The sequence below is a fragment of the Rhinopithecus bieti genome, unplaced genomic scaffold (genome assembly GCF_001698545.2).
Source record: "Rhinopithecus bieti isolate Rb0 unplaced genomic scaffold, ASM169854v2 scaffold_77291, whole genome shotgun sequence".
NCBI lineage: Eukaryota > Metazoa > Chordata > Mammalia > Primates > Cercopithecidae > Rhinopithecus > Rhinopithecus bieti.
In genome coordinates, this window is record NW_016829743.1 from 631773 (window position 1) to 652414 (window position 20642).

A 20642-nucleotide genomic window follows, 5' to 3' on the forward strand; every position below is an offset into this window, starting at 1 on the left:
ACATAGTAAGTGCTTGATCTAGTGCTTGATGCAGTACTCAAATGTGCGTTCAGGAAGCTAAGAATGAAAGTGATGAAGTGACTTAACACAATTTTTTTCATTTAAAATTCTTACCTTGTATCATACTTACTGTGTGTATATCTCATCATACCTCCCGCTCACCTCCACTTAGCTACCTTACAGCAGGGGTTGGTCCTGATTTATCTCTCTGTCCTTGCTGTGCCCAGAACAAGACCTTAATAACAGGTGCTCTCCAAGTGCTAAAACAGATTTGTATGTGAAACAGTTGCTACATTCTTACAGATCTGAATAGAACAATTCCAAAGGAGGAAAGGGACGTCTAGAGTTACCTCTATCTGAGCATCCCCCGTGTTCACTCAGTTGGAGGTTGGGTTCTGTGTGGAGAAAAGGAGATTGGTCAGGGAAAGCAAGTCTATTTACTAACTACTACATTCGAATTGCCCTGCTCAGTCCCGAGGTCCCAGACACTCTCTTTCTAACATTGAGTTCTAAGTTCCTGGCCCTGTGTCCTTTAATAAAACAGTTCTTTCTTTCTTTATTTATTTTTATTTATTTATTTTTTTTGAGACGGAGTCTCGCTCTGTCGCCCAGGCTAGAGTGCAGTGGCCGGATCTCAGCTCACTGCAAGCTCCGCCTCCCGGGTTCCCGCCATGCTCCTGGCTCTGCCTCCGGAGTAGCTGGGACTACAGGCGCCCGCCATCTCGCCCGGCTAGTTTTTTGTATTTTTTAGTAGAGACGGGGTTTCACCGTGTTCGCCAGGATGGTCTCGATCTCCTGACCTCGTGATCCACCCGTCTCGGCCTCCCAAAGTGCTGGGATTACAGGCTTGAGCCACCGCGCCCGGCTAATCAAACAGTTCTAATAGAGAATAGGAAATGAGAGATGCCACTAGATTGGGCAGACAGATGTGCCTGATTAGGGACTGCGAGAGCAAAGAGTGGCCAATGAGTGCCTACTAAGTTTTAAACCCTAGCCTAGGAGTTGGGCTTTACAGCAGTGAAGACAACAGACGAAAATCTTCGCCTTCATAGTGTTTAAATTCTGCAGGGTGGGGAGCGGAGAATAAACAAGTACGGTAGATAATATGTCAGATAGTGTTCAGTGTTAAGAAGAAAAGGAACGGGAATGGCCAGGGAAAGTGTTTCAGAAAAGATAACATTTGAATGAAATAATGAAGTGAAGCCGGGCGCAGTGGCTCACGCCTGTAATCCCAGCACTTTGGGAGGCTGAGGTGGGTGGATCACCTGAGGTCAGTAGTTCGAGATCAGCCTGGCCACCCAGACTGGCCAACAAGGTAAAACCCCGTCTCTACTAAAAATACAAAAATTAGCCGGATGTGGTGGTGCATGCCTGTAATCCCAGCTACACGGGAGGCTGAGGCAGGAGAATCGCTTGAACCCAGGAGGCCAAGGCTGCAGTGAGCCAAGATAGCGCCACTGCATTCCAGCCTAGGCGACAGAGCGAGACTCTGTCTCAAAACACAAAAGAAGTGAGAGAAAGTAGTATGTTATGTACCATAATTGTCGTATCAATTATATATGTATAGATTCTGGTTATTTGTAGGCAGTTTTTCTCAATCTGGCCTACTCATAGCTCAGGAAGAAATAATGAAAGAGCTTCGCCAGGTAATTTGGGAAGCTGAAAGGAGTCCGGGCCTCTAAAACCAGGCAGAAAATAACACTATCTTATCCTTAATTCTATGTTTCACAGGCGAAAGGGGAAAATACCCAAAACAAAACTCAAAGCTTCCTGGCCCTTTAAAAATGGCGGTTCCGCACTGGCCAGCAATACCATTGGTTGCCCGAGGCAGAAGAGGGCAGGAACGAAGGGGTGGAGGGCGTGGTGGCGCCGAGGGGTCCCGCCTCCTACGGCAAGTCGGAAGTAGCAAGATGGCGGCCGCTGAGGAAGACTGTGGTGTCGGGGCAGAAGCAGACAGGGAATTGGAGGAGCTTCTGGAAAGTAAGAGCCCATAGTGGGAAAGGCCCGAAGAGGGCAGTTGTGAGGACCCATTCCGGGCGTTAAGTGAACCTGAGATATTAGGGACGGGGCGGGAGAGGATCTCCAAAGGTTAAATGGGGGCGGAGAGTCTGACCGCGAGCCCCCCAAAAATCTCTGGGTCATCCTGCCCCACCTCCGCGACTGGAGCTGGGGAACTCACCTGGGGTCCCCTAGAGGTCCAGATTGTGGATGTTTCCGCAGGACGGCGTTTCATGATACCTCTCCAAACTCCTCTTTCTTTAGGTTACTAAGTTCTTAAAGTCCAACTTCAGCAGCAGCAGCAGCATTTGGTTCTTGTTGGGTAGCGAACCACGCACTCACTGATTGCTTACATTAACTTCTAGCAAGCTCATGGCCCATCCTGCTGTGCCTCGTCCTGTCTTCCTTGACATGAAAGACACTTTTCTCCTCGTAGTCCTTTTCTCTTTCTCTCGTTAGGCCCCTTAACAGTTCTTTCATCTTGTTAGTAGCTCAAGCGGACTCCTTTCCCTTATTTTGAGAAACTGAGGATGTGGCGATTTCAGGGGAAAACAGTTCACCCTCCTGAAAGACGGTGGATGTTTTCTTAGCATTACTGTCCACTCCCCTGTTGACTTCCTGCCCAGAGTGGGGCCAGTGCTCTCTCCCTGGGCCTGGCAAGCAGAATGGTGGTAAGGACACAGGCTTTTCAGGGCAGAGGTGAATTTGTAATCTCTTGCTCAATCACAGAGATGTGGGCAGGCAGAAAAATGAACAGAAACGCTGAGGCATGCCAAGTGACTGTAAATTAGCATACGGTTATCTGCAAAGATCAGACCAAAAGGAGCTCTAGGAGGTTGTGGGAGAGCACTAAACTGGAGAATAAGAGAAGGTAGTTTAATGCCTTACCATGGAGTGTGGTATGTGGTCCCTCAGTCTGTGCTGGTACCAGTACCAACAGGAAGCTGGGTGGGATGTCATGTGCCTTCTCACCAAGTTATTCCTTTTAGAGCTCCAGAGTGAGGTCAGAGGGATGAAGACATCTGTGTTCTCTACTCCTGTTGGGTATTTGTATGGGATTTCTAGGGAATCATTAGGATGTGGCAAGGGAGACACTATAGATGGAGATGTCTCTGCAGAAATTTTTAATCCTCTCCTCCCAGCTCTGAGATGGATACTTGTTCCACCATAAGGGATTTCTTGCCTTTGCTCACAATAAATTAGGTAATCTGGAAGGAAGTAGGAGGCTCATTAAGGGTGGTCTGGGGAGGTGGGGGCCTCAAGGAGGAAAATTGAGGAAAGTTGGCAATTTGAAAAATCATATTCCTAATGCTTTGCCCAGAAACCACCCAGCCTTGCTTGCATCCTCATCTGTCGCCAACACACACACCATGTCTCTTGTCTCTGAAGGTGCTCTTGATGATTTCGATAAAGCCAAACCCTCCCCAGCACCCGCTTCTACCACCACGGCCCCTGATGCTTCGGAGCCCCAGAAGAGATCGCCAGGAGACACTGCCAAAGTATAAATTCCACCCCCTTAAGGGATGGGGAGGGGATGGGCATGCAGCTCTGAGCAGAGGTTGGGCAGGCCCCTATGGGCCAGAGGGGAATGGGGGAGGGTACCTTGGCCTCACATTGGTGAGTGCTCTTGCCAGCCTCAGTCCTTGTGAAATAAGGACTTGAGGTTGAGTGGAGGAATCTCAGAGTTCCTTGATAAAATAGTAGGTTTAAATGGTTGGATTGGTATGCCATCCCCTACCCTCCTTCAATGACTAGATGCCTTTTTTGCTATCCTCATTAGGAGCAGTAGTTAGAATGTCCAGTGGAAGTGGGTAGGAGGGAGGTGCATTTCCCATAGCTACTGCCTGTGGCTTCTATCAGAGGCCAGGTGCACTATAGTTCTAAGTAAGAGACGCATTTCAGCCACCCTTCCCCCGCAGGATGCCCTCTTCGCTTCCCAAGAGAAGTTTTTCCAGGAACTATTCGACAGTGAACTGGCTTCTCAAGCCACTGCAGAGTTCGAGAAGGCAATGAAGGAGTTGGCTGAGGAAGAGCCCCACCTGGTGGAGCAGTTCCAAAAGCTCTCGGAGGCTGCGGGGAGAGTGGGTGAGGAGACCATAGATACATGGAAATATCTGAACAGACTCTTAAGTCTTTGTTGCCTGAAAACACCAGAATTCGTAGTGAAGTTGATAGCAATCATGATGTCACAGCCATGGAATGGGTAAAGGCAATGAGAGAAGGGGTGGAAATCCCTCTTAATGAAAAGGGGTGAGATAGGTTAGAAAATAATAGAAAAGATTATTCAAAACTGACCATTTGAAAGGTCACCGTGTTATTGTGGGTATCATCATGGAGAATAAACTGACACAGAGTCCGTATATTAAACAGATGTATGAAAAGACTATCAAGATAACCACAGAGTTTTCCAAGATGGGGAGTGATAATGATTCACTAGTAAATGCTTCATATCCAAACTGGTAACCAGTTCAGTCTAGGCAAGGAAACAAATTCCTAAATGACGTTGGCTTTTTTAATCTCTCCTAGGCAGTGATATGACCTCCCAACAAGAATTCACTTCTTGCCTAAAGGAGACACTAAGTGGATTAGCCAAAAATGCCACTGACCTTCAGGTGAGGAGAAAGTAGTAGGGTCCCACAAGGGGTCCACTCTCAGACACTTCTCCAGCAGAGTCTCAAAAGACAGATGCTTTGAGTATCGTCCCAAGTCTGTTCCTGTCTTGTTTTGTTACAGGCAAGTTTAGGTAGTTTATCTTTCCCACCTGACAAGAGTGTGAGCATCCCAAGAAGGTGGTATACCTGCTCACCTCTTACTTGTCCTATCTAGAACTCTGGCATGTCGGATGAAGAGCTGACCAAGGCCATGGAGGGGCTAGGCATGGACGAAGGGGATGGGGAAGGGAACATCCTCCCCATCATGCAGAGTATTATGCAGAACCTACTTTCCAAGGATGTGCTGTACCCATCACTGAAGGAGATCACAGAAAAGGTTTGTGAACTTCCATTTCTGCTTTTTCTCTTCATTTTCCATCACATCCACTCATGTGGGCTATTTTGTCTACTGAGAGCCTGCAGAAAGAGTAACTTGAGTCTGCTTTTTTCCTTTATTTATTTGAGGCGGGGAGAGTTGTGTCTCTGAGAGAATAAAGCTGTCACACTGTATGTTGGGGTATAAGGGGTATAACTTTTGGGGTATAAGAGGAAATCCTTCGGTTCTAGTTTTCTATAAACTGGTTCAAGACTCTGGGGTTGTGGTCTAATCAGTCTTGCATTTCTGACTTCATTTCTCCAGCAAGAATTTGGCTGGGCGTGGTGGCTGATGCCTGTAATCCCAGCACATTGGGAGGCCAAGGCGGGTGGATCACCTGAGGTCAGGAGTTCGACACGAGCCTGGTCAACATGGTGAAACCCCGTCGCTAGTAAAAACACAAAAATTAGCCGGGCGTAGTGGCTCACACCTGTAATTGCAACTACTCAGGAGGCGGCAGGAGAATCACTTGAACCTGGGAGGCAGAGGTTGCAGTGAGCTGAGGTTGCACCACTGTACTCCGGCCTGGACAATAGAGCAAGACTCCGTCTCAAAAAGAAAAAGAATTAACTGAGGATTTACTTACTGGCTTTGTGATGTGAACAGTGTAAGAGTAGTTTAAATGATGGTCCCTGCCATAAAAGAGCTTATATGTGTGGTTGTATCATTTTGTTTTGAGACAGGGTCTCACTCCAGCTGGAGCACAGTGGCACGATCTTGGCTTACCACAGCCTCCTCCTCCTAGGCTCAAGTGATTCTCCCATCTCAGCCTCCTGAGTGGCTGGGACTACAGGTGTGCGCCACCGTGCTTGGCCAATGTTTTAAGTATTTTTTGTAGAAATTAGCTCTCACTATATTGCTCAGGCTGGTCTCAAACTCCTGAGCTCAAGTGATCTTCCCACCTCAGCCTCCCACAGTGCTGGGATTACAAGTGTGAGCCACCATACCTGGCTAAAGAGTGTATAGTAGTTTTTCTGGAGAGATAAAATAGTGGAACAGAAGCTTTTCAGTGACACAGGGAAACGTGGGTAAGTGTGTAATGAATAATACAGACCACGAGTCAGCAGGCCAAGACCTGAGTGGGCCAAATCCAACTCTCAAGCAAATAATGGTTTTTACATTTTTAAGGTCATTTGAAAAAAACTACAAAGAAAATAGGCAACGGTCGAGCATAGTGGCTCACTCCAATAGTCCCAGCACTTTGGGAGGCCAAGGCGGACAGACTGTTTGAGCCCAGGAGTTCAAGACCAGCTTAAGCAACATGAGAAACCCTGTCTCTATAAAATACAAAAAAGTTAACCAGTCACAGTGGTGCACACTTGTAGACCCAGCTACCTGGGGAGGCTGAGGTGGGAGGATTGCTTGAGCCTGGGGAGATCGGGGCTGCAGTGGGTGGTGATCACACCATCGTACTCCAGCCTGGGTGACAGAGTAAAACTCTGTCTCAAAAAAAAAGAAAAAAGGGGCGTGGTGGCTCACGCATGTAATCCCAGCACTTTGGGGGGTCAAGGCGGGCGGATCACAAGGTCAGGAAATCGAGACCATCCTGGCTAACACAGTGAAACCCCGTCTCTACTAAAAAAATGCAAAAAAATTAGCCGGGCTTGGTGGCGGGCGCCTGTAGTCCCAGCTACTAGGGAGGCTGAGGCAGGAGAATGGCGTGAACCCAGGAGGCAGAGCTTGCAGTGAGCAGAGATGGAGCCACGGCACTCCAGCCTGGGTGACTGAGCGAGACTCTGTTTCAAAAAAAAAAAAAGAAAAAAGAAAAAAAAAAAGACACAACAGAGACCATATGTGGCCCTCGAAGCCTAAAATATTCCCTGGCTCTTTACAGAAGCTTACCAATTTCTGGTGACCATAAATGCTAACATGGCCAGGTGATCTGGTTGGAGTCAGTGCCACTTTTCATGATGAAATTACTTATTTAGCTTTTCGTTTTTCTACGTCCCCTTCCCTTTCACATTTTAATCACATTGTTCTGCTTACCCATCCATATGCATTGTTCACCTAATTCTTTTCCACCCATTCTCTCTTTTCTTAGTATCCAGAATGGTTGCAGAGTCATCGGGAATCTCTACCTCCAGAGCAGTTTGAAAAATATCAGGAGCAGCACAGCGTCATGTGCAAAATATGTGAGCAGTTCGAGGCAGAGACCCCCACAGACAGTGAGACCACTCAAAAGGCTCGTTTTGAGATGGTGCTGGATCTTATGCAGCAGGTAAGGCCTCTTGCCCTCTGCCTACTGGTGCTGTCCATTTAGGTGTTCAGTTGAGGAGGTATCTGGGAAGGATGCAGTACTGCTAGACCTAGGTGAAGGAGGGATCCTCTCTTGTGCTCTCTCTCAGAAGAAATAGAGAGATGATTTGTTAGATTCCTTTTCTGGATCCTCTGTTATTTTCTGGGTTTTTCTCTATTTCTTGTTCCATTTTCCTTATTTTCTAGCTACAGGATTTGGGCCATCCTCCGAAAGAGCTGGCTGGAGAGATGGTGAGTATGTCTTCTTTTTCTGGATTTTAATCTGAGCCCCCAATTTCCAGAATTCTTTAACCTCTCATGATTCCACCTAAGGTGATAATTGTGGCTCCTGGGGATGGATCTTCAGAAGGTCTGTCCTAAAAAATGAGCAATTATCTGAGTCCCTTCATCTCTTCCCCAGCCTCCTGGCCTCAACTTTGACCTGGATGCCCTCAATCTTTCGGGCCCACCAGGTGCCAGTGGCGAACAGTGTCTGATCATGTGAAACACAACACGTTTTCCTCTCTCAGTCCCAGCCATGGGGAACATCTGGAGTCAGCAGAACCATTGGGACCTGAGGCAGGAGTGTCATCTGCGGGAGAAGTCTGCCCGCTGCCCTCTGTCATCCCATTCAAGATTGTGCCATACCAGCTGAGGTTTTTCCTCTGTCTAGGAATAGGGTCTGTTTCAGAGACCATTTCTGTGACCCCTACTCCATTGTGGTTTCTGCCACTATCAAAGTTCCAGCTACCTGCGAGGTGAAGGAAGGCATCCTTTTTGGGGCATGCACTTTCTTTCCTTTCTCAAAATAATTTTATATGTGGCCACACTGATGTTCATCTTTATGCCCAGGGTCTTTGTGCCTTGTCTCTACTCCCTCTCTTGGATCTGGGGAGGAGGGACAGAGTCCTGGGACTCTGTATTTTTATAGTTCTCCTGGCAGAGCCTTTGGGAATGGGGAGAAACAGCCTGGGCTGGGGCTACAGGTCTGTCACTATGCTCTCTTGCCTTCAGACAGACCATTCTGAATTCTCTAAAGGGAAAGAGCTTTTGCATCTAATCACAATAGAGTTGAAAGAGAGGCCTTAGGATTCTCCTCTCTCTAGGTGCTGAGCCCTCACCTCCCTGTTCCAGCCTGAGAACTCAAATTGTTACCCTGCTTCTTCCTACAATGCTGTGTGATATGGGTGAACCCAGCCCCTGACCTTCCTCTATCTCCTGCCTGTCCTCCCTCTTACCTCCTCTCTTTTAAATACCTGTTTATCCCAACCTTTTTGAGCTCAAGCTGTGATAAAGAAGGGCCCATCCTATTTCCCCTCATCTAGTCCGTCTACCATTCTCACTGACTCCCCCTCTTCCTGGCAGACACAAATAAACCCAGTGTCAGGTCTAGGAAATTAATGGCTATTCTTTCCCGGATACATTCTGGCTTATTGAGATACATGATTCTCTTAGAATCCTGTCCCTTGGTTCAGGAAAGTAGCTTGGGAAAGGAGTAGGGGTATAGCTTGGGTCCCTTTTCCTGCAAGGCCCCATGGGGCAGAATATAATAAATATCTGAGTAAGGAGTGTGGCCTATTTTTCATTCAGGTCTTTTTCTGATATTCCTCAGCTTCTGTAAGTTGCAGAGTGAGGTATATTAGGAGACTAGTTCTACACAATATTGTAATGCTGGGTTCCATCGCCACCCGCCTTCTACAACTTAGTCTGCACCTCAGTTGGCAAAGGAGACTGGATGGCCATCTTTCCTCATGTTCCCTTGAGTATTTCAATGTAGAAAGCCCTTCAAGTGGTACTATAATTTAACATTTTACATTATTGTTATTAATGTTAGTAATATATTGTTATGTTTTCTAAATTATTTTTCTTTGAGCTGACCTGGCTTTTTTTCCTGTGGCTCCCAGTGGGTCTATGGACCTTGGCCCATAGATACTGTGGTCAGCCCAACTAGCTGTCCTGGTTCACTCAGAAGATAAGTCTCTCCAGAGCAAATTCACGTTCATTATGAGTCACTTTGAGCTTCTGACATATCACTTGCCCCTAGGTTAAAACTTTTCACCCCTTGAAGACCTTACATGTTTTATGGTATTGACTAGGAAGGAAATGTTCTTAAGGCCTCAGGCTATTTGGGAAATTCCAACTCTTATACCTTACCAGAGCATGGAAGAGCCAGGATCTGAATGTGAAACTTCTCTGTTCTGCAAGAGATGGAGAAAGTACAGGTAGACTTGTGATACAGTCATGGGGCCTGAGTGTCACTATTTTCTCCTTAAAGCTCCAGCCAAAAACTGGACAAGGATAGAGAGGAGGAGGGAAGAACAAAAGAGCCCTTGTCTATGAACCTTGTGCCTCCTGTCCTACCAGTTTTCCTTTACAGATTCTCACTTCTGCTAGCGTAGCCAGGGATTACTCCAGGAATCTAAATAGATGCCCTAGTCCACTTTAGCTTTATTCCCAAGGTACTCATTTTTATTTTGATTTGATAGAATGTGAGCAAGTTGACCTCAGGTCACACTTTGTTCCAAAAACTTTTGGAATTATTCCAGGACTTGTGGTGGAAGTATGGTACTCTAGGGCAGTCTTTCTCAAACTATGTATGGTAAAGGACCAGGTTTTTTGTTTTCCAGTGCTTCACTTATCAATATGCATTCCTATTGCCCATGACAAGTATGGAGTTCACACTGTGTGCTGCCCACCAGGCAAGTTTGACAGCACCCAAACTGGCCAGACTGTTCTGTAGGTTAAGTCCGTTGATCTTGTACTCGGATATCACGGCAACATTAAAATGCTAAAAAGTTTTTAAACACTTTCAATTTCTATTCACCATGTCACAGACTGGTTAAAATATATATATACACACACACACACACACACATATATATATATGTACACAGACCAGCACAAGTCTGCAAATCACCTTTGAGTGGCACTGTTCTGGGGCCTTCCATCTCTCTGAAGATCCTAGCAGCACTGATACCTATCTGTACCTCTTGTTCTCTCCTATTTGAGTTTCACTTCCAGAGAACTTGTTATTCAGCAAGAATGTGTCACTAAGTAAGGACATCTCTAGCATTTCTCTAGCCTTCCTTTTCTGCTGCTCAAAAATAATCATTACAAAGCATAGGTTTAAGCTGTATATGAAATATTTATGCGACTCCCAAACTCTAAAGGAGTTGCTCCTTTGTTCCAAAATTAAATGTGTTAGATAACAAATTTATGATTGTATGGGTGGCTTCATGAATTAAGAATTGAATTGATACAGACTTTGTGATAATTGGGACATTTTCCTGTGACTCTGGAAGGTCTTGTCAAAGCCCCATGAGGCAGTTACAATATGATGTTAAGATGGCTTTGGGGAGCTAGGAGAAAACATTGGCCCATATTGAATAAAGTAGAGATGGCAGACCATACAAAAAAGGACCAAAAGACTTAGAGGAAGTGGATATGCAAGAATGAATGTTACATAACACTGGTAAACCCACGAGCTGACTATATACCCCAGAAAGACCTGGGAATTATTTTTTAATAAAGACAATAGGGAAGGCACCGATGAAGGGTTACCAACATCTTTGAGAAATTTAGAAGTGGCTGTCTCTGTAGATTGAAGCTGATAGAAGATGTAAAAGAAATTGGTTTCCTAGTAGCAGTGGGGGAATGATAGGATCCTGACATAGCAGAGGCCAGATGGCAACACTTAACTCTCAGAAGCAAGGTGAGTACATTTCCCTAAGGGTAGCAAGGTCAAAGTGGAGATGGCTAACGGAATGTGGGTGGTCCTAGGAGCAGGATAGATGGGCAACCAAGAAGAGTATTGCCTTCTTATGTATAAGGGAGATCAAGAATGGTTGAACAGAAGGCTGAAATCAGAAACTTCAAAGAAAAGTCCCAATTTCTTGTCCAGTTTTTAAGCCTGAGATAGTTCTTAGACTCATAAACTCTTAGACTCATAAACTGTAAATGGAAAGAGCCATTTATCAGTTAATCATTGAGTGGAAAAGCACTGTTCATCCTCTGTTCTCACACCACAATGAGCAACACAGAAGTCTTCTGTAATCACGTGTGGACTTCCCTCCCCTCAACAAGCAAGCAATTCTGCAGTGGATAACAGCTGGATATCCTCTAATTTCCTTTAATTCTGACACTGTCTACCTGGAGACAGTGTCAGATCCCACAGGTTAATCAGTCACCAAGACTGTCTCCCCAGCTTCTGATGTCAATTGCAATTCCTGGGTTATTTTGCCTGTGCTATAAGTCAGGGTGTCGACAGCCCCCTCCTTGGGTTTGATTAATTTGTTAGAGTGGCCCACAAAACTTGGGGAAACACATATTTCAGTTTATTTAAAGGATATTACAATGAATATAGATGAAAACATGGCTGGACCCAGTGGCTCACGCTTGTAATCCCAACACTTTGGGAGGCCGAGGCGGGTGGATCACCTGAGGTCCGGAGTTCGAGACCAGCCTGGCCAACATATAGTGAAACCCCGTTTCTACTAAAAAAATTACAAAAATTATTTGGGTGTGATGGTGTATGCCTATAGTCCCAGCTACTTGGGAAGCTGAGGAAGGAGAATTGCTTGAACCAGGGAGGCAGAGGTTACAGTGAGCTGAGATTGTGCCACTGCACTCCAGCCTGGGCAACAGACAGAGGAAGACTCCATCTCTCAAAAAAAAAAAAAGATGAAAAGATGTATAAGGCAAGATTGCAGAGCTTCCATTCCTTCTCTGGGCATGCCACCATCTAGGACAGTGGTCCCCAACATTCTTGGCACCAGGGACCAGTTTCAGAAGACAAGTTTTCCACAGACGGGGGTCAGGGGATGGTTTCAGGATGAAACTATTCCACCTCAGATCATCAGGCATTAGCTAGATTCTCATAAGGGGCACACAACCTAGATCCCTCGCATGTGCAGTTCACAATAGGGTTTGCACTCCTCTGAGAATCGAATGCTGCTGATGATCTGACAGGAGGTGGAGCTTAGGCGATATTGCTGGCCCACCTGCCACTCACCTGCTGTGAGGCCCAGTTCCTAACAAGCCATGGACTGGTACTGGTTCGTGGTCCAGGTGTTGCGGATCCCTCACTCTAGAAATCTTCATGTATTTTACATCTTGGAAGCCAACTGGATCTTGTATTTTTTGGGTTTTTTTGGAGGCTTTATATGTAGGCATGATTGGTTGAACCATTGGCCATTGGTGATTAATTTAAAATTCAGCCCCTCTGCCCTCCCTAGAGGTTTGGGGGTGGGGTTGAAAGTTCCAACCCTCTAATACTGCTTTAGTCTTTTTGTTGACTGGCCCCCATCCTGAAGCTACCTAGGGGGATGGCAACCATCAGTGAACTCATTGGAATACAATAAGACATCACTTTGAAGATTTCAAGGATTTTAGAAGTTATATTCCAGGAAAAGGGGTTGAAGACCAAATATATATTTTAAAATATCACAACCAAACACTAGGAAAAGAATATGTAGATGTTTTTGAGTTGGGAAACAGGGTTACAGGGTTCTGAGTTGGCACTGATACCCAGGAATCCGAAGTACCACCACAGTGTCTTCCCCTCAACACCCCTAACCCTGCTCTTACAGTGCGTTCAAAAACCCCACATTATGATCATTTCCCCCATTTCCAAATGTATAATCAGAATGAACATGTTTAGCAGTTTTGGCAGAAAGGCCATGCTCCTAAAACTGCACCCCCACCTCTGCCAAGATAGAAAATGAAAAATACTGTGTTCTGGGGAAAATGGCAGAGATTAGTTCAACCCTTAAAGACAAAGATTGTAGGAGTGTTATCTCCATTATAGTCACATTCAGTTTCAGCTGTTTGACCTGTGCAAAAACTAGATGGCCTATAGTGAATAACAATGAAATACTACAAACTTAAGCAAGTAGTAGTCCCAATGACAGTGCTGTGTTGGATATGCTTTCTTTACTGGACAAAGTAACAGGCTGTTGTATAGGTATGTAGCTGCTAATCTAGCTAGATCAGCAAACTACAGCCCACAGGCCAAATCTGGTTCATTACCGGTTTTTGCAAATAAAGTTTTATTAACATGCAACTATCATTTATTTACATATTGTCTGTGGATGCTTTTGTGCTACAATGACTGAATGCAGTAGTTGCAACACAGACCATATGGCCGGCAAAATTGAAAATATTTACTATCTGGCTCGGCATGGTGGCTCACACCTGTAATCCCAGCACTTTGGGAGGCTGAGGTGGGTGTATCACCTGAGGTCAGGAGTTTGAGACCAACCTGGCCAACATGGTGAAACCCTGTCTCTACTAAAAATACAAAAATTAGTTGGGTGTGGTGGCGTGTGCCTGTAGTCCTAGATACTTGGGAGGCTGAGACAGGAGAATCACTTGAACCTGGGAGGTGGAGGTTGCAGTAAGCTGAGATCGCGCCATTGCACTCCAGCCTGGACAACAGAGTGAGACTCCGTCTTAAAAACAAAAAAGTTATATTAATCAGGTATTAAGGATATGTTAATCAGACCCGACAACCAAGCAGTGTCAAGTACACTGGATTCCTTGGTTAGACATATATACTCAAGGCGGTGGGGGATAAATGCTGCAAAGATGCAGGGGCCTGTGACATTGGTGAAATTTTTAGTTCAGTGGTCTGAAGCATTCTGGAACATCACCTCTAAAGTAAAGTACAGGTTATTGCAGGCCTCTTACAGTTTTGGAGGCAGCATATTCTGCACTTGGGTATGCAAGAAAGAGCTCTGCAACAGGTCCAGGGGGCCATATCACCTGGAAAATTCCATTGTACTAGAGGTATCTGTGGTAGGAAGAGATTGTAGATTCTAGCCGGGCATGGTGGCTCAAGCCTGTAATCCCAGCACTTTGGGAGGCCGAGATGGGCGGATCACGAAAGGTCAGGAGATTGAGACCATCCTGGCGAACACGGTGAAACCCCGTCTCTACTAAAAAATACAAAAAACTAGCCGGGCGAGGTGGCGGGCGCCTGTAGTCTCAGCTACTGGGGAGGCTGAGGCGGGAGAATGGCGTAAACCCGGGAGGCGGAGCTTGCAGTGAGCTGAGATCCGGCCACTGCACTCCAGCCTGGGTGACAGAGCGAGACTCCATCTCAAAAAAAAAAAAAAGAGATTGTAGATTCTTTGATAATACCCAGTAGGAGGGAGGGTTCCAGCCCAGACCTCCAGGGTTCTGGAGTAAGGTGATGCCATTTTTAGCAGAAAAAGTTTGACCATTTGAAATGCATTTTCTGGCTTGCTGTTAGGCCCTGGAAGAGACTCAGTGCCTGGCCATGAGATATCAAGTGACTATGTGACCAGTTGCCCATATAACCAGCTGGTTATCATTAGACCTTCCAAGTCATGAGGTTGGGTGTATACAGCAGCAAACCATCTTACAATGGAAATGGTACATTTGGGAAGAAGCCCAAGCAAACTTAGTGGCACAAGTAAGTTAAATTGAACAAGGGGCCCCAGCACTCCCATGTCACCTACCTCTGGTGCACTGATACCTTTTTCTTAGCTCATGCCTCTGGCCATACAAAAATTCCTTCAACCACCTTACAAAGGAGGAAAAACTCTAGGCCTGGTTTATGGGTAAGACTGCCTTGTTATGCTGGGGCAAGCCAGATGGACTACAGCCTCTCACTGAGACCTACTCGGGTGGTCATGAAAGACAAAGATGAGGGAAATCTTAATGTGTAGGGCTTCAGGCAATGTACTTGTATCATTTCCTTTGAGAAAAGAAAAAAGTGGCTGGAGATAAAGTTATACAAGAACTCATGGTCACTGGCTTTGCTGGTCAGGGGCCTGGAAGAAACAAGATTTAAAAATGGGTGACAAGGTTGGATGAAGAGCATTTGGATGGGCCAGGGAGAGTGGAGCCTATTAAAGCATTGCCAGCAAAGGACTAAGTAACCAGATGGACAAGATGTTTTTGGTTTTTGTTTTTTTTTGTTTTTTTGGTTTTTTTTTGAGACAAAGTCTGGCTCTTGTCGCCCAGGCTAGAGTGCAATGGCGAGATCTTGGCTCACTGCAACCTCCGCCTCCCAGGTTCAAGCGATTCTCCTGCCTCAGCCTCCCGAGTAGCTGGGATTACAGGCACCTGCCACCACACCTGGCTAATTTTCGTATTTTTAGTAGAGACAGGGTTTCACCATGTTGGACAGGATGAATTTATCAGAACTACCTCAGCTATCCCAGTGCTTGCACAGTGTACTCATGAATAGAATCACCATGGTGACAGAGATGGACGCTAGTCATTGGCCTAGTAACATGGACTCCTCTCACCCAAAGCTGACCTAGCTACTGCTATTGCTGAGTGTTCAGCCTGTCAGCAACAGAGACCAATGCTGAACCCCCAGTTCAGTACTACTCAAGGAGAACAACCAGACAGTTGATGGTGAGTTGATTACACTGAACCTTTTCCATTTTAGAAAAAGCAAAAATTTATCCTGACCTGGGAGGCAGAGGTTACAGTGAGCCGAGATTGTACCACTGCACTCCAGCCTGGATGACAGAGCGAGATTGTATCTCAAAAAAAAAAAAAAAAAAATTACAAAATTCCTCCCCATTTCGTCAAGGTAGGACAAATGTGGTGCCATTTATGTTCCAGAGTTCCTAGTGGAGGCTAAACTTACCATCTGAATCTATATCTTTGGCTAACTTTCCCCCCTGTCCTACATTGCTTCCCTCACTTTATTACAGGTTTTACTTGAGAGCACTCCCTCAATAAACCATTTGTACAGAATCACTTTCTCGGGCTCTGCTTTTAGAGAATCCAACCTAAGACAGGTTAATAGTGGTGCCAACTAAGAAATATCAAGAATCAGAAAAAAATAAAATAAAATAAAATAAAATAAAATAAAATAAATAAAAAAAAAAAAAGAATCAGAACAGTTTGGGTTTGATAGAAGGTAGAGCAAAAGTGAGTTCAGTTTTGGAATGTTAAGGTGCCATTGGCTGGAATAGATGGGGACTTTGTCCATTTGATAAAATTGCACCTATGAGTAACCTATAGCTAACATCATAGCTTAATGGTGAAAGACTGTATACTTTTCCTCCAATATCAGGAACACAAGGATATTCACTCTTTCCACTTCAAGTCAGCATTGTGCTGAATGTTCTAGCCAGAGCAATTAAGCAAGAGAAAGAAATAAAAGGCATCCAGATTGGAAAGGAAGAGACAAAACTATATTCACAGATGGCATTATCTTGCATACAAAAAAATCCTCCAGACTGGGCAACACAGTGAGACCCCATCTCTACAAAAAAGTTAAGGGTGGGTGCAGCGGCTCATGCCTGTAATCCCAGCACTTAGAGATGCCAAAGCAGGAGGATCCCTTAAGCCCTGGAGTTCAATATTACCCTGGGCAACATAGTGAGACCTTGTCTCTATGTAAAATAAATTTTAAAAAGTTAGCCAGGCATGGTCCCAGCTATTTGGGAGGCTGAGGTGGGAGGATCACTTGAGTCTAGGAGGTCAAGGCTGCAGTGAGCCGAGATCACACCACTGCACTCCAGCCTGGGCAATAAAGTGAGATCCTGTCCTAAAAAAAAGAAAGAAAAAATACAATGTGGAACTGGCACAAGAATCGATGTGGTGATCAATGGAATAGAATTAAGATTCCAGAAAATAAACTCATATCTATAGTCAATTGATTTTTGACAAGGGTGCCAGGACCATCCCATATGGAAATAATAGTTTTTCAACAAACAGTGCTGGGACAACTGGATAGCCACATGCAAAGGATTGAAGTTCAATTTTTACCTCACACTATTTACAAAAGATAAAATCGATGAATGACATAAAAGTAAGAATTAAAACTAAAGTTCTTAGAAGACAACACAGAGGTAAAATCTTCATAACTTTGGGTTTTGCAAAGGATCCTTAGATATGACACCAAAAGCATGAGCAACAACAAAAATATAAGTTTGAACACATCAAAATTTAAAAGTTTTGTGCCTTAGAGACATCATGATGAAACACAACCTGCAGAAAGGGAGAAAATATTTGCAAATCACATATCCGATAAGAGACTTGTATCTAGAATATATCCTTAATAATAAAAAGGCAATCTGGGCCAGGCATGGTGGCTCACGCCTGTAATCCCAACCCTTTGGGAGGCTGAGGCGGGTGGATCACCTGAGGTCAGGAGTTTGAGAACAGTGTGGCCAATGTGGTGAAACCCCATCTCTACTAAAAATACAGAAATTAACTGAATGTGGTGGTGGGTGCCTGTAATCCCAGCTACCTGGGAAGCTGAGGCAGGAGAATCGCTTAAACTCAGGAGGTGGAGGTTGCAGTGAGCCGAGATCGCACCATTGCACTGCAGCCCAGGCAACAAGAGCAAAACTCCATCTCAAAAAAAAAAAAAAAAAAGACAGCCTGGGCTGGGTGTGGTGGCTCTCATCCGTATCCCAGCACTTTGGGAGGCCAAGGCAGGAGGATTGCTTGAGCTCAGGAGTTCAAGAACAGCCTGGACAACAAAGAGACTTTGTCTCTAAAAAAAAAAAAATTAGCTGGGCATGGTGGCATGTGCCTGTGGTCCCAGCTACACGGGAGTCTGAGGCAGGAGGATCGCTTGAGCCCAGGAGGTCAGGGTTGCGATAAACTGTATTCGTGACAGAGCAAGACCTGTCTCAAAAAGAAAAAAGAAAATCTGTTGGGCATGGTGGCATGCACTTGTAGTCCTAGCTATGCAGGAGGATCCCTTGAGGCCAGGAATTCAAGGCTGCATTATACTATGATCGTGCCTATGAATAACCACTGTACTCCAACCTGGGCAACATAGTGAGACACGGTTCCTTGAAAAATTGTTTTTTGGCCGGGTGTGGTGGCTCATGCCTGTAATCCCAGCACTTTGGGAGGCCAAGGTGGGCAGATATCCTGAGGTCAGGAGTTTGAGACCAACCTGGCCAACATGGCGAAACCCAGTCTCTACAAAAATTAGCTGGGTGTGGTGGCGTGCACCTGTAGTCTTAGCTATGCGGGAGGTTGAGGCAAGAGAGTTGCTTGAACTTGGGAGGCAGAGGTTGCAGTGAGCCAAGATCGCACCAGTGCACTACAGCCTGGGTGGACAGAGCAAGACTTTAACTCAAAAAAAAAAATTTTTTTTTTTTTTAAAGAAAAGTCTATTTAAAAGTGGGCAAAGGATCTGAATAGACATTCCTCCAGAAAAGACATAAAAGTGACCTATGTAAGCACATGAAGAAATACTCGACATCATTAGTCATCAGAGAATTGCAGATCAAAACCACAATGAGATACCACTTCATAACCACTGGGATGACTAGAATCAAAAAGTGAGATAAGTGTTGTCAAGGATGGGGAGAAATTGGAATTTTCATACACTGCTGCTGGGAATGTAAAATGGTACAACTGCATTGGAAAATAACTTGGCAGTTCCTCAGATGTTTAAATATAGAGTTAACCATATGACCCAGCAATTCCATTCATTCCTAGGTATATACCCAAGAGAAATGAAAACACATTCACACAGAAAATTGTATATTAATGTTGATAGCAACATTATTCATAATAGCAAAAAGGTGGAAACAACTGAAATATTCATCAACAGATGAACACATAAAATGTGGTTCATCCACACTATGGAATATTATTTGGCCATAAGGTGAAATGAAGTACTGATTAATGCTACAACATGGATGAACCTTGAAAACATTGTGCAGGCCGGGCGCGGTGGCTCAAGCCTGTAATCCCAGCACTTTGGGAGGCCGAGACGGGCGGATCACGAGGTCAGGAGATCGAGACCATCCTGGCTAACACGGTGAAACCCCGTCTCTACTAAAAAAATACAAAAAACTAGCCGGGCGAGGTGGCAGGCGCCTGTAGTCCCAGCTACTCGGGAGGCTGAGGCAGGAGAATGGCGTAAACCCGGGAGGCGGAGTTTGCAGTGAGCTGAGATCTGGCCACTGCACTCTAGCCTGGGTGACAGAGCGAGACTCCTTCTCAGAAAAAAAAAAAAAAAAAAAAAGAAAACATTGTGCTAAGTTAAAGAAGCCAGTCACAAAAGACCACATACTATGTGATTCCATTCATATGAAAGTCTAGGGTAAAGGAATCTATAGACACAGAAAATAGATGGTTTCTTAGGGTTCTGGATGGGGGAATGGGAAGATGGAATGGGGATTGGCTTAAAAGGCACTAGGTTTCTTTTTGAGGTGAAAATACTCTAAATTTGACTGTGGTGATGGTCACATGTATCTATCTATGAATATACAAAAAGCCATTGAAATGTATACTTTTTTTTTTTAACCTAGGAATACATTTTTTCCCCAGAAAATGCCATTTAAGTATATACTTTAAATGAGTGAATTTATACTTTTTGTTTGTTTGTTTGTTTCTTTTTGAGACAGCCTCTCCCTCTGTTGCCCAGGCTGGAGTGCAGTGGTGTGATCTCAGCTCACTGCAACTTCTGCCTCCTGGGTTCAAGCTATCCTCCCACCTCAGCCTTCTAAGTAGCTGGGACTTACAGGTGCATGCCACCACACCCGGCTAATTTTTGTATTTTATTTTGTAGAGATGGGGTTTCATGTTGCCCAGGCTGGTCTCGAACTTCTGGACTCAAGCAATCTGCCTGCCTCAGCCTCCCAAAATGCTGGGATTACAGGAGTGAGGCACTGTGCCTGGCCAATTGTATACTTCAAATGAATGAACTGTATGTGAATTATATGTATGTGAATTTATATGAATAAAGCTGTTAAAGGCTGGGTGCGGTGACTTATGCCTGTAATCCCAGCACTTTGGGAGGCCGAGGTGGGTGGATCACTTGAGGCCAGGAGTTCAAGACTAGCTTGGCCAGCATGGTGAAACCTCGTCTCTACTAAAGATATAATCATTAGCCGGGTGTGGTGATGGGTGCTTGTAATCCCAGCTACTCGGGAAGCTGAGGCAGGAGAACAGCTTGAACCTGGGAGGCTGAGGTTGCAGTGAGCCAAGATTGTGCCACTGCACTGCAGCCTGGGCGACAGAGACTCTGTCTAGAAAGAAAGAGAGAAAGAAAAAAGAGAGAGAAAGGAAAAAGAGAAAGAAAAGAGAGACAGAGGGAGGGAAGAAAAGAAAGAAAGAAAAGAGAAAGAAAGAAGGAAAGAGAAAAAAGGAGAAAGAAAGCTGTTAATAAAAAAAAAAAAAAGTGCCATTGGCCATCAGGTATGTGAGTCTAAAGCCTGAGTTGGAAATAAAGACTTGGAAGTCATCATTATGTAGATGGTAGTTTTTCTTTTTTGGGGGGACAGGGTCTCACTCTGTCATCCAGGCTGGAGTGCAGTGGTGTGACCTCAGCTCATTGCAACCTCTGCCTCCCAGGCTCAAGAGATCTTCGGGCTACAGGTCACACCACCATGCCTGGCTAATTTTTGTATTTTTTGTAGAGA

The 20642-nt window shown here is 45.1% G+C and overlaps 1 protein-coding gene across 1 annotated transcript; it reads left to right on the forward strand.

Moving 5' to 3' along the window:
- The first annotated feature begins 1870 nt into the window (after window positions 1-1870).
- On the forward strand, window positions 1871-10469 carry PEX19 (peroxisomal biogenesis factor 19). Its single transcript, XM_017864830.1, has 8 exons — window positions 1871-1980; window positions 3388-3497; window positions 3918-4083; window positions 4525-4610; window positions 4825-4986; window positions 7067-7243; window positions 7468-7512; window positions 7682-10469. Exons 1-8 carry the CDS (start codon window positions 1911-1913, stop codon window positions 7763-7765), a joined length of 900 nt encoding a protein of 299 aa, XP_017720319.1. The 5' UTR covers window positions 1871-1910; the 3' UTR covers window positions 7766-10469.
- Window positions 10470-20642: the final 10173 nt, after the last annotated feature.

Bases quoted from the DNA above. Each gene is read 5' to 3' on its own strand.
- PEX19 (XM_017864830.1), top strand. From the start codon at position 1,911: ATGGCGGCCGCTGAGGAAGACTGTGGTGTCGGGGCAGAAGCAGACAGG. The intron at 4,084-4,524 runs GTGAGGAGACCA...AATCTCTCCTAG, and splicing joins GGAGGCTGCGGGGAGAGTGG to GCAGTGATATGACCTCCCAA. The intron at 7,513-7,681 runs GTGAGTATGTCT...TCTCTTCCCCAG, and splicing joins AAGAGCTGGCTGGAGAGATG to CCTCCTGGCCTCAACTTTGA.